Source organism: Neomonachus schauinslandi, chromosome 10 (assembly GCF_002201575.2).
Source record: "Neomonachus schauinslandi chromosome 10, ASM220157v2, whole genome shotgun sequence".
Taxonomy (NCBI): domain Eukaryota; kingdom Metazoa; phylum Chordata; class Mammalia; order Carnivora; family Phocidae; genus Neomonachus; species Neomonachus schauinslandi.
Window position 1 is genome coordinate 104,242,132 of NC_058412.1, and position 16,734 is coordinate 104,258,865.

General features: G+C 41.3%; 1 protein-coding gene across 1 annotated transcript in view; it reads right to left on the reverse strand.

Moving 5' to 3' along the window:
• The window catches only part of PLCB1 (phospholipase C beta 1), a 679,194-nt gene that overhangs the window by 99,244 nt on the left and 563,216 nt on the right, over positions 1-16,734 (reverse strand). The window contains exons 24-27 of the mRNA XM_021688914.1: positions 16,403-16,535; positions 13,935-13,988; positions 10,721-10,940; positions 6,856-7,036 (exon numbers count right to left, since the gene is read on the reverse strand). Of these exons, the coding sequence (XP_021544589.1) occupies positions 6,856-7,036; positions 10,721-10,940; positions 13,935-13,988; positions 16,403-16,535 (588 nt within the window). The remainder of the gene's footprint in view (positions 1-6,855; positions 7,037-10,720; positions 10,941-13,934; positions 13,989-16,402; positions 16,536-16,734) is intronic.

A 16,734-nucleotide genomic window follows, 5' to 3' on the forward strand; every position in this document is an offset into this window, starting at 1 on the left:
CCTCTGCAAAGGATAAATAGTGTGGTAACTGTGAGAAAAAAAAGAGGAAATCTTTTCCTGAAGCCATGAAAAAGAAGAAAAAGAGAGAAGACAAAATGGCGGGACCGCTGCAGTTGAGAACTCACCCCAGCAACATCACCATGGAGTCCAGTGCCCTCTCAGTATGCTATGGGTTTTTAAGCTTGAATATGATGTTGGGGCTCATTACTGACAGTCATCAAGAGCCCCCAGAGGGACCCCCTATGATTTTCTCTAACTTACCAAAGTCATTTCTATTGTTATTATTATTTTATTTATTTATTTATTTTTTTTAAAGATTTTATTTATTTATTTGAGAGAGAGAATGAGAGACAGAGAGCACGAGAGGGAGGAGGGTCAGAGGGAGCAGCAGACTCCCTGCCGAGCAGGGAGCCCGATGCGGGACTCGATCCCGGGACTCCAGAATCATGACCTGAGCCGAAGGCAGTCGCTTAACCAACTGAGCCACCCAGGCGCCCCTATTGTTATTATTTTTTAAAGATTTATTTATTTATTTTAGAGAGAGAGAGGGAGAGAGGAAGTGAGTGGGGGGAGGGGCTGAGGGAGAGGGAGAGAGAATCTTGAGCAAACTCCCTGTTGAGTGCGGAGCCCAACACGGGGCTCAACTCATGACCTCGAGATCATGACCTGAGCCAAAACCAAGGGTCAGACACTTAACCAACCTAGCCACCCAGGTGCCCCATACCAAAGTCACTTTTTTTTTTTTTTAAGATTTTATTTATTTAGGGGCGCCTGGGTGGCTCAGTTGGTTAAGCGACTGCCTTTGGCTCAGGTCATGATCCTGGAGTCCCGGGATCGAGTCCCACATCGGGCTCCCTGCTTGGCAGGGAGTCTGCTTCTCCCTCTAACCCTACCCCCTCTTGCGCTCTCTCTCTCACTCTCTCTCAAATAAATAAATAAATAAAATCTTTAAAAAAAAAATGTTAAAAAAAAAAAGATTTTATTTATTTATTTGAGAGAGAGAATGAGATAGAGAGCATGAGAGGGGGGAGGGTCAGAGGGAGAAGCAGACTCCCTGCTGAGCAGAGAGCCCGATGTGGGACTCGATCCCTGGACTCCAGGATCATGACCTGAGCCGAAGGCAGTCGCTTAACCAACTGAGCCACCCAGGCGCCCCCAAAGTCACTTTTAAAATGAAAACCTAACCCTAATGGGATGACCAAACTCAGGGGCAACCTATGGCTTTTGATGAAAAACAGATTAAGTTAGAGCAGATTCCCCAACCTTATCCTTGGAACAGGGGTCCCCAGCTGGGGTTCACAGATCCTCACAATATCTATGGAGAGACTTCAGGGAGTGCAAGAGCTTGAATGGGGTTGGGGAATTTATATCTTTATTTTCACTCACCTCTAACTGAAAGTAACTGTTTTCTTCGGGTGCCAGTATAGGCAGGAAATGACAGGAGTGATTTCCATAGGCCCTGTGCCTTTGGCACCAACAGGTATCCCTCCAGCTCGATCAAGCTGTGAATAATGGGGCACATGCTCTATTTCCCATTTCACCTAAAAGTAACTTTAGCCTTATTCCAAAAGGCATTTTGAGCAAAGATAAGGATCGATGGCTCGCAAATGGTGCTTCTATAACTTGAATGTGTAACAAGTCATCTGGGACTCCTATTAAAATGCAAATTGTGATCTAGCCAGTCTGGGGTGGGGCAGGAGACTGAATGTCTAACAGGCTCCCAGGTGATTTGGGACCCACACTTGCACAACCAGGCTGCAGAGCTATTTGGATAGAGAGTTTTAAGGATAAAGATTCTTCTTTAGGGCGCCTGGGTGGCTCAGTTGGTTAAGCGACTGCCTTCGGCTCAGGTCATGATCCTGGAGTCCCGGGATCGAGTCCCACATCGGGCTCCCTGCTCAGCGGGGAGTCTGCTTCTCCCCCTGACCCTCCCCACTCTCATGCTCTCTCTATCTCATTCTCTCTCTCAAATAAATAAATAAAATCTTTAAAAAAAAAAAGATTCTTCTTTAGACAGGTATAAAAATGTCTTTGAAGCTATAGTCTATGAAGCTTGGTGTGCATTTTACACCTCCTATGAACAATTACCTCAAAAATATTCTGTTGGTATTTATCAATTTATAGAGTTACATAAATTGCTCTCATATACGGGTTTTCGTATTAATTTGCTGATACTTTTATTATTTCATTTATCATATGCTATTATAGCTTTGGGATACATGCTCCCTGAGTGTGTGGTAACCACACCTTCTTCATCTTCATCTCCAGTGTTTTGCAAATACTAACTTTTTTTTTAAGATTTTATTTCTAATCAACCTCTACATCCACGTGGGACTCGTACTTGCAATGTGAAGATCAAGAGTCACATGCTCTACCAACTGAGCCAGCCAGGCGCCCCACAGACATTGAATTTTTATTGAACGTTTGGTAGGGAGTTTATTGATGTAAAGCTTTCTTTCTTAATCCTTGAACTGTGGGTTCCAGCATTTGAAATGTATAGACCTTAACCTAAACACATCTGTATTTAATTCCCAAAGCAATTTTGGGAGATGAAATATCTTGTTTAATTTTCCTCATCACCCAAATACTCCTTTTTACCTGGGGCCTACTTGCTTTTTAATTACACTTCCATTTGTCTAATTTAGGCTGAGAGGGCTGTTCATAACTCGGATCCACAACCAAAGATAGAACTAACACTTCTGGGTGCTCTCGGTCAAAAGATTTCCTGGCAGAACAATTTCTGGTTGTTACAAATGGAGTGAGAGAAAGTTTTGATATGTGCCAGCTAAGGGCATGTAGTAGAAATTGTGGATGCCTCCAAATGGCCATAAAACAAACTCTGTGTGGTTCTAAAGTCTAGGCATTTAGGCCTTCACCGTCTTAACCAAAGAATACAACTGTGTTCAAAGACATCAGGACTTTATCTGAAACCCAAATCCACAATCACAAAGGTGACAGGGTGAGTATTTTGAGTATATTTGGCCTGAAAGGGCCAGACCAGCTTAGACATGTGTGTATGTTTTTCTGAAAAACTCTTCAAAGCTTTTTTTTTTTTTAAGATTTTATTTATTCATTTGAGAGAGCAAGTGAGTGCATGAGAGAGCGCGAGCAGCGGGGAGAGGCAGAGGAAGAGGGAGAAGCAGCGGGACCCCGATGCGGGGCTCGATCCCAGGACCCTGGGATCAAGACCTGAGCTGAAGGCAGACGCTCGACTGACTGACTGAGCTGCCCAGGGGCCCCAAGGCTTTTATTATGGACACACTCATTCCTTCTTAGGGAGAAGCGAGTAGAAGCCCCTGTTGTTGGACTGCCACCTCCAGGAGGAGTTCCACTACCTCTCCAGTTCCAGTGTCCCTGCAGGGGAGTAATTTTCCACTTAGAAGCTCAGCTTGATCTTCCCTAGTTCCCAGCCCACCTTCCCCTCCGGGAGAAAAGTGGCTGAGCCACTCTCTGTGGCCTCCTCCAGTGGGATCTGATGTGGGGCCTCATGCCCAGGTGTTCCTCCTGTGATGCTGAGCTTGTGCAACTCTTCCCTGTGATTTCTGCAGCCATTTGTATTGCCCCCTGCTCCCCTAAAGGCCTTTCTGGCATGTCTGGGCTTCTGTTTTCATCCACATTCTGAATTCTTGGTTTGGGACTCTCCCATGACTCTCGAGTTTTCCTCTTATTCTGAATTACTGCGTCTCTCTCCTCGGGGAAGGGAATCTTGCCAGGGGCTGGAACTCTGGGGCAACTCAGGATGATTATGGATGGATTGCCTAGTCCTCCAAGTAATAGTCACCCTATTTGTCAAATGCAGTCATCTGCCAGAGAACCCCAGGACTTCTAACCCTGTGAACCACCATTCATCTGAACTCTGTTCTCCTGGAACCCTACTCTTCATCAAGAGTGATCCTTGTAAAGGTTACTTCAGGTCATGTGTCTCCTCCATGCAAAACCTTCCAGTGGCGTCAACTTCACTCTGAATGAAACACAGAGGTCTACAACTCTAAGAGATCTGTCCCTAGCCCCAGAAGTCCCATCTCGGACAGCCTCAGACAGAGCCAACCTGCTGGTCCCTCAACAGACAGCCCCATCCCTGACCCAGAGTCTTTGCATTTGCTAATCCTTCTGCTGTGCACAATCCAGCCTCATGTGTTTGTAGACATCAGTCCTTCACTCCTAAGTCAGCTGCTGCCTCTTAGTGAGTCCTTCCTGGTTACTCAATTTAAAATTTCAAAGCATGTTCCTCAACTTTCCCTCCATCCCCACTCCCTATTTCCTCATTTATTGATTTTTCTCCTAACCCTTAGGACCACCTGACATACTATATATTTTACCAACTTTTTAAAAGCTTTTATTTATTTGAGAGAAAGAGAGAATGAACGATGGGAGGAGGGGGCAGAGGGAGAGGGAGAAGCAGACTCCCTGATGAGCAGGGAGCCCAACTCGGGGCTCGATCCCAGGATCCCAAGATCACAACCTGAACTGAAGGCAGACATTTAACTGACTGAGCCACCCAGGTACCCCGTACCAACATATTTTGTTCATGGTCTGACCCCTCATCTAGAATGTAATCTCCATAAAGGCTGGGATTGTTGTCATTTTTTCCCCTTTTCTATTTGAAAATATTTACTGAGTAGGTATCTAATAAGTATTTGTTTAATGAATGCATGAATGAGGGTTTATTTTTGAGGTGATAAAAATGTTCTAAAATTGTTCTGATGGTTGTACATATCCATGAATATACTAAAGACCACTGAACTATACACCTTAAAGGAGTGAATTGCATGGCATATATAATAAAGCTGTTGAAGAGAAAGAGACAGTACAGTATCCCAGTCATTGTAATGAAGGAGTTGGCTGTGCATGTCCTGTGTGAGTAGATATGAGGTCATTATGATAAGTTTGGTTTGAAATCTGATTTACCAGAGGTATCTGCACAATGGTTAGAAAGCAGGGCCTCTAGAGTCAGAGGACCGAGGTTCAAATCCCAACCTCATCATTTTCTAGTTGTGAATTGCTCTGTTTTTTATTTGTAAAATAAGCGGACAATAATACTAAACTCCAGTCGTGGTTGTTGTAGGGATTAAATCAGACAATTTCTGTAAATGGTTTAGCACAAGGTATGGCCCCTATGGTGAATGCTTAATACATGGTTATTATTTTAATTTTTATTATTGTTGTTATTTTCTGGAGTACCACGGGTGAGGTACTGGAGAAAATCAGATGGCTGTCATGGTAGCAAGGTCTCAAAACCATTATTTCTCACTAAGATTTACTTTGACTTTCTCTGGCCTGTCAAGCAATCCCTTCCTTACACTGAACCTGACCTCTGACCTACCATTCCTTCATAGCTCAGATCATATTTCAGTGGTTCACAGATAAGGCAGCCCCCGCACCCCCCCAAATCAAGTGGATATTGTTAAAAGTAAATCCTCAAGCCTTACATTTAGCGATCAGGCAGCAGTCCTCAAAGTGTGGTCCTGGGACTTCAAGCATCAGAATCACCAGCCCTACAAGAGGCCTAATGAATTGGAAATTCGGAGCAAGGACCAACAATCTGTGTTTTAACAGCCTTCCAAGTGATTCTGATGCATGCTGAAGTTGAAAATAACTGGCCAAGTGGAATCTGATGTTTGATAAGCTCCTCACGTGACTTTGGCCTACTCGTTTGCGTATCATCACTGGGGAACCAGCACTAAGTCAACAGCATGACACTGAATCACCTAGTTTGCTGTGATGGCTAAACCATCCACCAATCGCTAAACCACCCACCCATCTCCAAAGCAGAAACATAAAAACACATACAAACTCTGGCTACACAACTTCAATTTCTATTAGCTTACTCATTTGTTTTGTTTGGGGCACAGGCTTGTTTTCAAGGCTACTTTATCATTTGATCATTTAATCTGTCACCACATATTTATCATGACCTCAAGGCATCAACAACAGTTGTCACAACCTTCGAGAAAACCTTTTGGAGGACAAAACTGATCACTAAGAGGGACTATGGCATTTCCTTCCACAGGGGGCCTCAGCAATTGGGTAGACAATATCCCAGACTGGCCAGACACTCTTCTAAATGCAGGAGAGTGGACGGTACTGTGTAATGTCTGCAAGGCCCATTGACACCAAAAATAGTGAATATTTATTTGTAGCATGTTGTTAATTTTCTTGAATCAAAATAAGCGTTGTTTTTTTATTAATTCCTTGTGAGAGTTCAAAGAATCTCCCCCCAAAAAACTATAATAACCCCAAAATAAGTTAGTGAAAATAAAACAATAAAACATAGCATCATTGGGGAACAGAGAGGAGCTTGGTGAAGATGCTGGAAGAGTGGAGGTTATAAAATATTAGTGTGGTGGACACTAGGTGCCCTTATGCAATTTCAAGTTCTAAGAAATTATTTTGTTGCTTTTTAAAGCCCAGGTACTGGGTTTTGATTGTGCTTTTAAGTTAAGCACGCATTAAAGCACACCACAATATGTATCGGAGAAATGCATCTTACCTCTCTCTATACCCTGGCATCAAGATAAGATTATTGGCTAAGGAAGCCAGAGGAAGGTGCCAGCCAGACCCGCCACTGTCTCTATTTTTTTTTTTTAAGATTTTATTTATTTATTTGAGAGAGAGTGAGTGAGGGAGAGAGAGAACAGGAGCAGGGGGAGGGGGAGAGGGAGAAGCAGACTCCCCACTGAGCAGGGGAGTCTTGGGACTCCAGAATCATGACCTGAGCCGAAGGCAGCCGCCCAATCAACTGAACCACCCAGGAGTCCCCACTGTCTCTCTTTAAAGTTATCCAAGAGCATCAAGAGTTTTCTATAGAAAAGAGGGTTCCAGCTATACAAACACAACAGCATTTCTTGGGCTTACCAGTTTAATATGTTCTCGCTTCTGGTATTTTTCACTATAATACTGCTCTTGTCGAAGATTAAGCAGCTGCTGCTGTTGTTTGTCCTTCAAGTCTATTAACTTTTGGGTCATTTCGGCATCTAGGGCAGCAAGATCTTGCTCAATCGTTGATGAACCATGGTCAGGACTGCTGGGATCTGACCTGCAGAGACACAGAGCTTGACTCACAAAACAGGCAGGTCATAACAAGGTGGAGGGAACATTGCATACCACAGTTCCTCCTAGATAGAGTGTTGTGTTGGGAAATAAATGTTTAAACAAACCACTTGAGATAGAGGCTGATACCCTAAGGACAAGCTTAGCAGTGGAGTGTCTCCAAACACAGAGTGGATGACATTTGTGAGATTTCATGTAGGGACAGAGAAAGAAAGCCAGGAGGCTGGGGACTCTGTGGTAGTGGTGGAGAGAATGATAATCCTCCCACCCCCGCCTAGGGAAAAACAATGTCTAATAAGGATCTTTTAAGGCTTTTATCTTTTAATTTTTTAACAAGACATGTATAATGTAATTCTCGGCTACTTAATGTCCTATAACGACTTCAATACACTCGACATTGATTGGATTCTGTCAGGAGAGTTGAAGAGGTGTTGAATTTTACATCTGGGTGATGGATAGAAAACAGAGAGCATGTGCAGACCCCTCCCCCAGCTGACATGTTCTGTTTCTTGACATCTTCTAATAGCAAAGATACATTATTAAAATAAGTTTCTTTGGGGGATGTACCAGCTTCATGGATAGCTCTACCCAAAATGGCACTTTCCTTCAAATGGTTAAGTTACAAGAGAAAGGAGGATGTGTGAGTTCATTGAAAAATACTTATTGAGTGCTTACTCTGTGCACAGTGACTTTCTTTGAGTTGTTCATAGAGAATTATGCAGATTTTGAGAAGTTTAGGAGTAATCTTGAAATAAATCAAAGCAATTCTCACTAACTGATTGTGCTAAAACATGGTGTGATTCCTTCAAATTTTGTGCTCTTACCTTTTTTAGGGCACACAGAAAAGGAGATGGTGTTGGGAATGGGGTACTAAGAGCAGGTCTGTTTTCTTCATTCATATGGAAACTTCTGCAGAAAGAAAACTAAACCACCTAAGATATCTAGCACATCAGATTCTGCCTCCATGTTTTTCGCTTGTGGCCAGGCAGAACAGGTGGAAGTTTCTTGAATCAGCTGGCCCTAATTCCTGTTGCTTTCACTTTGACTTAGGCCAGCATTGATGGTACCTCAGGAGAGGCAGTTGGTTGAAGTTGGTGTTAGGATCCTATTGTGGCAAATAAGGGATGCAGAATTCCCTCAGAAGTTTCTATTTGCATTTTAATGTGCAATGCTAAATGAGAATGAACACTCTACAAGGCTCAGGACACCTGATACATCAGAATGGCATGGCAGCATTGAGGTGGCCGTCCATCCTGGCATGAATACAAGATGATTTGTCAATATCACAATAAGTAGCATCAGCGAGGTGACCTCCATCTTGGCCTGAACGTGAGATACATTTATTGTCTTTGGTAGCAGGAAGTCAGTGTAACCAGAACATAAAGACATCTCTTTAATCAGCCACAACCACCACAACCACCACAACCACCACAGCAGAGGCCACAGGTCAACAGTTACTGACCATGCAACATTTACCAGGCACTCTCTACTTTTGGTTTTCTTTTCACAGCAACCCAACAAGGTGTGGCCATCTCCAGTTTGCATTTGAGGAAACTGAGGTTCAGTGAGACAATCTGCCTAAGAACACAGTATGGGGGAGCCCAGAGCAGCTCATCCAAGGACAGATATCTAGAGTAAGGCAAAGGCTGTGTTGTTAAAAACAACACAAACACTGCATGCCCGTGTCTGATCTGCCCTTTCCAGGATGTGGAAAGCTCAGTTGAGACAGTGGGTATTTTAATAAGAAACTAACCTAATGGACAATAATTCCCATTTATTGCTCTGAGGTATTTTCAGGATTTTAATGTGTATCAAAGGTGATGGGAGAGAGACGGACATAATCAGACCTCAGTTCTTTGCCTCTTAAAGAGAAGTTTCTCTTGATGTACCTCTTTTGATACTAGATGCTTAGGGATTTTTGTTTATTTATTTTTTGAAGAAAAACATAAAAAAATAACCAAGGAAACAGTGTTTCTGTATCTTCTGTAAAAAGAGGGTTGAAGACATTATCCCCTGTTTTCTACTACTGACTGTATAAGATCCATGAGATGAATTCTGTAATTTAATACCAGGAAAATGTTTGTCACTCTTAGAAAAACAAGCAAGTTTGCTTTAATCAGATAAGGAGAATTATCTAGCCCATATTCCCTTTTCTCAGAAACTAAGAGCTAAAATTCAGTGTTCAAGGATAGAAATTACATTAAATGGCTGATACCGTCCAGTAGAAATATAACATGGGCCACGTATTTGATTTTTTCCACATATGTGATTTAAAATTTTTAGTGGCTAACTTGAAAAGTAAAAAGAAGTGAGTGAAATTAATTTTAATAACACACTGTATGGAGCCTAGTATACCTAAAATATTATCATTTCAACATGTAATTAAAGTAAAATCAATGTAAGTCAATATAAAATATGAGTTATTTTATATTCTTTTTTTTTTAAAAGAGTCTTTGAAATTTGGTATGTATTTTAGACTTATAGCACATTTCAACTTCCATGAGCCACTTCTCAAGGGCTCAAAAACCACATGTGCCTAGTGGCTGCCATACTGGACAGCGGGTCTTGATAACTGGTAGCCACTCAGATTGTGTGTATGTGTGTTGCTTCCCTTTTTCTATTTTCATAGGATTTTTACATATGTCTTCTACGATGAATTACTTCCATACTCTATTAGAAGTTTTCAGGATATGACCTCTAGGTAAACAAATATGTGAATAAACAAACACATATATATCACTGCAACAGAAATTTAGAAGTTTTAGGCCAAGCTTTGCCCGAATCATTGTGTAACTGTGTAATTGTAATTGTGTAATTGTGTAAATGTCTTGAGCTTTTGGCTTCCTCCCTGAAGAAGTGGCAGCAGTTCACCTCGATGGCTTCTAAGACTATTCTAATTCTAAGAAATAGTGATGTTGTTGCTTTTTAAAACCCAACTACTGGGTTTTGATTGTGCCGTTAAGTTAAGCACATATTCAATCGTATGTCACAATGTGGATCTGAAATTGCCTCTTACATCTCTCTCTAACCTGGCATCAAGCTAAGATTATTCCGTAAGGAAGAGAAAGAAAGGATGGAATAGAGCCTATCTGACTCAGCTCAGTGGCAGGTGGCTTGCATGATCACGTAGTTCCCTGCATTGCCATGCTAGCTAGTTATGGGTGATAACTGCAAAGGTCATGGTCACTGCTGTGTCCCCAGGGCACACAGTAGGCACTCAATAAATGTTGGTTGAATGAATGTGTGAGAGATGCTTCTCCTTGTCAAGGTCCAGGTACATGGGGCTATGGGGACCCCTAGACCCAAACACAAGGGTTACCTGTACAAGCCTCTGTGGGTTTCAGCAAAGGCAGCTCTTTTCTATAACAAGTCACCTCTTCAACTAGGTTCTAGAACACAGCAAAACTGCATACTGGCCAGGTTAACAGCTGTAATATGGGAAGTCAGCCAACTGGTATTGGGCCCACAGGCCAGAACCCAAGGGTAGGACTTCCTGTATATCTATTCTCAGGAGGCAGGCAAATAAAGAAATTTAGTCCACAAGCAAAACTGAGCTGAGGTGGCCTTCCTTCTTGCCCTGGATCCAAAATATGGTGTAAAATACTGAAAAATCCACGTAAAGGACTCTCTTCCTTCACACTATGAAACAAAGTAGAAATACTCAACTTACTTTTTTTTACTGTCCTTTTTGGCTGTCTTTTCCAAAGCTGCCCTCCTTCTCAAGTAGTCATTCTGAATCTCATTATACTTTGTAGTGTGTTCTTTGATTAGGTCAGTGGTTTTCTTGTGGTGTCTTTTAACCAGGTCTTTCATTTCTTTGTAGTGCTTCTTTTGAAGTTTCACAAATGATTTCTGCTGCTTTAGCTCTTCGATGGTCTGGGCTTCCACTTCTGCAACAAATGAGTATAAGAGCTAACAGACGTGGAAGGACTGCAAACACAGATGTAAAGAGGAGTAGCAACCTGCTTCTCAGGCAATATTTGTTTGATCCCAGCCAACTGGAGCTTCCGAGCAGAGCTTGGATGTCAAACGTATCTTGGTTCCAGGCTGGCACTTGGTAACTTCTGCGATTCTGTCACCGAATTTCTCAAAGACCCAATTTCTTAACTCATAATTTTTTTTGGAAAGTTTGGCTTCCCTAGAAACAGAGCCTGAGGGCGGGGGGGGGGTGTGGATTCGAGTGTATGTGATTTACTGAGAAGGGCTCAGGGGGAGGAAGAGAGTGCAGCAGACAAGGAAGGGGAAGGAGCCGAGCAATGGTATGGTCTCCACAGGAGCCTGGCTTCTGCCTGTGGGTGGGAGCTCTGGAGGATGACAGAGTGGGTCTCACCTTGAGGCAAGAAGACCAGCCTTTTGCACATTGAGAAGGTCAGGGAAGGAAGGCATAACCTCCTGGTGAGGGGTCTTCCTCTGGGCTTAGGGCAATTTTAAAGAGAAGGGGAAGCTATGAGCTGTTAGCAGCAACTCTCAACCACAGCTGGAGCATGGGTGCACCAGATGGGAAAGGGATGGGCACCAACAGGATCCACTTTAAGGACCTCAGTATTTCCACTACTTGTTAGGGTTGTTGTGATGGTGAAATGAAAGAATCATGCAAAGTACTGAACACACTTTCTGGCAGTGTGCCTGTTGAGGCTTAACAAATGATCATACATACAGCACGGTCTCGAAGGGGCACTCTTCATACCAGAGACTTTGTAGGTTTGGATTTATTACAATAGTGTTCCAGGAAAAAGCACCGAAGTGGGGGCAGGTCCCTTGATGGGATTTGCCCAAAGGCACCATCAGGGTTAGTGGTAGCTGTGAGGTATTTAATCCAGTGCTTAGAAAACATGTAATGTGACAGACCTGGACCTTAAAACATTCTGTATTTTACCGACATAGTTCATCAATTCTAGAATACGAATTTTAAAGTATGCAAACATTTCTGAAATTAAGATGCTTTGTGCAATCACAACTTGTTGGTGCTTTTCTTCCTTAGCAATCTATGAATAGTGGGGTGCCTTCAAATTGATGGTGTCTTAACTTCAATGAATTATCATTTGTTTGGACCTAACTTAAGTCACAGTTCACATGTTTCCATCCTTTCATTTGAACTTTCTGCTTCTGGGAACAAAAATATGTTATCATAAATATTTAGAACTGTCAGGAGATTCAGAAATAATATATGCCATGAACAACAACAGACCTGAATAGAAATGAGTTATCTAGTGGATAAACACTGAAATCAGAATAATAATTCTTGTGCTTCAATGCTAAGGTCGTTAAGCAATTGAAACATGTTCCCCTTTTTTATAATGTGTCTATTCTCCTGGCATTCGATTCCTTTTGAGAAAGAGGCCAGGAAGAGAATCAGGTACATTTATCTAATGGTTTCCCTCAGGCCCAAATGGACTCATTATGGTTGCATAATAACTTATTATACTAAGAATTTATAATCCTAAGGAATTGCTACATTTTGGGTAACAGATTCAATCCCACTTCATTATGGCATAGAGCACTCCAGCAACAGCAGGTTTAGCAAGAAGGTTCAAGATGTTCCAACCTATGATTAAAAAAAAAATTCCACAGAAAGTACTATTTTTTTTTAAAGTCTGGGATAAAAGGCTATTCTTCGAATAGGCTCTTAAGCATAAAGGGAATATTCATTTACATAAAGAAACAAGTATCACTCATAAACAAGCCACCCAGAGATCCTCACCGCTAATAACTTTGGTACATATCCACTGTCTTTTCCCTACACATTTATGTATTTTAAAATAACATTGGACTGTCTCTTGTTTTATGTGTTAACATTATATTGTTGCCCATGGAATTAAATCTTTTAGAACATGTTTTCATACATTCCTCAAGTAATTATTCGATGCAGATTTTACATATTGGTGAAATATACACACATAAAAGCGCATAAATCATAAATCCACCCCCCTGTACATTTTCCCAGAGTGAACAGACTTTCGTAACCACCACTCAGATCAAGATCAGAATATTATCAGTGCCCCGGAGATCCTCTTTTTGGCTTTTGCATTCTCTCTCCCCTCCCAAGTATAATCCGAATCCGTGTTTCTAACGGACGGATTCATTTTGCCTGTTTTTAGCTGTACGTAGCAGGAATTACAAAGAATGTGCTCTCTTGTGTCTGGCCTCTTTACCCCCACATTGTGCATGTGAATTTTATCCATGTTGTGTATGATCATAGCTTATTTATCCCTACAGCTGTACCCTATTTTATTCTGTGACTATACCACAATTTATTATCTACACTACTGTTTATGGACATCTGGGTTGTTCATAGTTTTTGGCTATTACCAAGAGTGCTGCTTTTGGTGAACATGTGTTTGCATTTCTTCTGTGTATTGGACCAAATATTGTAAACATTTCGAAGATTCTGCCACATGGTGCTCATTGTATTAAAGAAATCGTGTACCAGTTTTGGTCCCACTAGTTTAAGGAACTAACCAAATATAAATTATTTTCCAACGGGATCATAGTTCTTAAACATTCTGTATTTTGTGGTCCCAAATGGTTCACATTCTGCATTTCTAAAATACGGCTAATTATTGGCACTTTGGGAAGGTGTGTATTCCTGTTCCCTGGGTCATATTTCCTGTATGAAACTATCCTTTGATTCTCATATTGATATCTTATGAAATTATATTATTTTTATACCAAGAGTCCTATCCACCAAATATGGTTACTTCTCTGTGATGACATGATTAAATTGTATAATGTGGCTTGAACTAGGATTATTTATCTGTGGATGTTTTCAGAAAAGAAATATTAATGATGTTATTTTTCAGAGATGAGAGGAAATCTCTCTCTAAATACTTATGCTGTATAATATTAAGCTGCCTAATTCCATGGGGTAAGAAGGTGGCATTTACCTGTTAAAACACTCTGAATAAGATCTTCTGTTTTGGCAGGTGCCTTTACAGAACCTGAAATAAAGAGACAAAAGAAATAGCCTCCTTTAACTTTAAAAAGTGTGTTCTTCCCGTAAAACAACTAAGTTTGGCCCTTGAGTCTAAGTCTTTTTATGGAGAAATAACAAATTCTAGGAGAAAATCACTCGCAAAAAAACCCCCTGGAAGCAATGTCTTCATTTTGTTACTTTGAGGCAAACCTAATTAAATGCAAGTCTATATGCTCCATTTACAGACAGAAAGGACATCCCTCCACTTTGAATCAAAACGGTCAACAAATTCCATTTTAACAATGCTATTGCCACCTTTTGGCAAGATCAGGAATGGCAAGTGGACTTTTAAAAATCAAACGCTGACCTGCAGGCAGTAATAACTGAGGCAGGCAAGATCCACTGGGGGATTCCAAAATTATCAGATAAGTTGAAGGACAAAAAGGATATTTTCATAGGCTCAAAGCATCTCCCCCAAGACAACTATTATCTACAAAAGGGAAATGAGAACTTTCAGTTTAAAAACCTAGCTGGCTCCACCTCAACCAAGTGCTCCAACATCGTCGATAATGAGAAATACTAACATCAGGTACCCCTAATATGATGCAGTGAGAGGGACAGTTTTGTCTCTGTGATATTCTCACCCAAAATGCAAAACTTCACTCTAATTGCGAGAAAACATCAGACAAACCCAAATTGAGGGATATTGCACAAAAGAACTGACCAGTACTCTTCAAAAGTGTCAAGGTCATAAAAGACAGGACAGACTGAGGGACTGTCATAGATTCAAGGAGATTAAGGAGACATGACAATTAAATACAATGTGGGATCCTGAGTTGGAACCTGGAGCAATAAGAAGACATTAGTAAAGGGGCGCCTGGGTGGCTCAGTTGGTTAAGTGTCGGACTCTTAATTTCAGCTCAGGTCTTGATCTCAGGGTCATGAGTTCAAGCCCCACATTGAGCTTCATGCTGGGCATGGAGCCTACTTAAAAAAAAAAAAAAGAAAAAGACATTAGTAGAAAGCAGGTGAAGTTCAAATGAGGTCTGTGCCAATGTTAATATCCTGGTCTGATAACAGCACCATGATTCTGACAGATGTTAACCCTAGAGAAGAAGAGATCAGTTTTGCGATTCTGTGCCATTTTTAAAAGTGATTCTGTAAGTCAAATTATTTCAAAACATCAAGTTAAAAAAATCAAGTGCTAAAATGCCAAATTTTCTTTTACTCTTCAAAGCACAAGACTATATTTACTCATATATTTAAATGACTTATTTATATTCCAGAAGCTCTCAAAATGTTTGTATTTGGTATATAAAACTCTTCATTTGAAAATATCACTCTTTATGATCAAATCATCTTCTTACTGTTAATGATCTCAACAACCTTCTTAAAAGCACAGGGCCCAGTTCATGCACACTTGATACAAATTCAAAATGATTTGCTCTTTTAAAAATCCCACTCTCCCTCATGAGAAATGCCCTTTCCCTTCCAAACAAAAAAATCTGGATTTCGTCACTGCCATGCTGTAGTAGGACGAGGAAGGAAGGAGACAAGGAAGACATAACTTCATGGAAGGAAATTCTTCTCCCTTTTATTTACTTTATATTAACCCATTCAACAAAAAGTGATCAAGGACATGCTATTCCTCAGGTCTGTGCAAAGGAAGCATCAAACTGAAGCCTGGGGAGCCTACCATCTACTGGGGAAAGGGGACATACATAGGAGAGAGAATTGCCTAAAGCAGTCTTAGATCAAAGGTCAAAGTTAGCTGCACAGAAATCAAAGGATTTTTCTAAGGAGTGAGACAAGAGTGGACCTTTGGTAGGAATAGAGTTGAAAGCAAGAACTGGGATCATAGAGAACTGTGTCCACCCTGACTTCCTTCTTCACTAGCTATGTGGCCTTCAGGAAGTACTTCTCCATCTTAAAACCAATTTCTTCATCTGCCCAATGGGGACAATGACAGAAGCTACCCTCATAGCCCTGGCACTAGGGTGAAATGAGTCAATCCACTTGAAGGGCTGAAAAGAGTGCTCAGCGCATGGTGGACACCCAAGGCCATTGAAAAATAAGTTGGAGAAAGATGGAAAGGAATTGTTGGCATTGTAAGGTAGAGCTAAGAATGAGCTTGTCAAGCATAGCTCTTTATAAGTTGCATGAAGAACCCTTCACAAACCCTGCCCCCACATGCATTATAACTGATCACTAAATAGACATGGAGATCTGGGCGATGGTTTGTTGTAGCTTCATAAGATGATAACTTATGTTACCATAAGATGAGCACTCATGAATCTCTCTTGGCATTCATTCATTCATTCCACATTTCTGGAGCTCCTCCTACGTCCTTGCATCTTTTCTCATGCTTTCTCTTTGAGTGGCACAAATAAATTGGAGGCTTTTAGTCATGTCGTATAGCTCTCTTTTCAGAGTGTTTACCTGGAGCTGGTTGGCTGTGGAGAGCCTGGGAGGGTGGTTTGGGTGCCAAGGATGTAGTGTGATTCACTCCGTTTTCTGCTGGAGTTGTCCTGGCTTCATTCGGAACTTCCGATGGTGTTTCCCCAGGATCAGTCTATAATCATAAACATCATTTCATTTTCCACATTTTCTACTGTTCTTTTATGACTTTCCTAAGCCAACAAGGCTACATTTGATTTAGCATTTTCACAACTCATCTGGGGTCTGAAATATCAAATTGAAACTGTCTGGAAAGTAGGATAAAAATAGCATGGTGTTGAACCATGACCCCAGTAGGTTAATTATATTAAAAA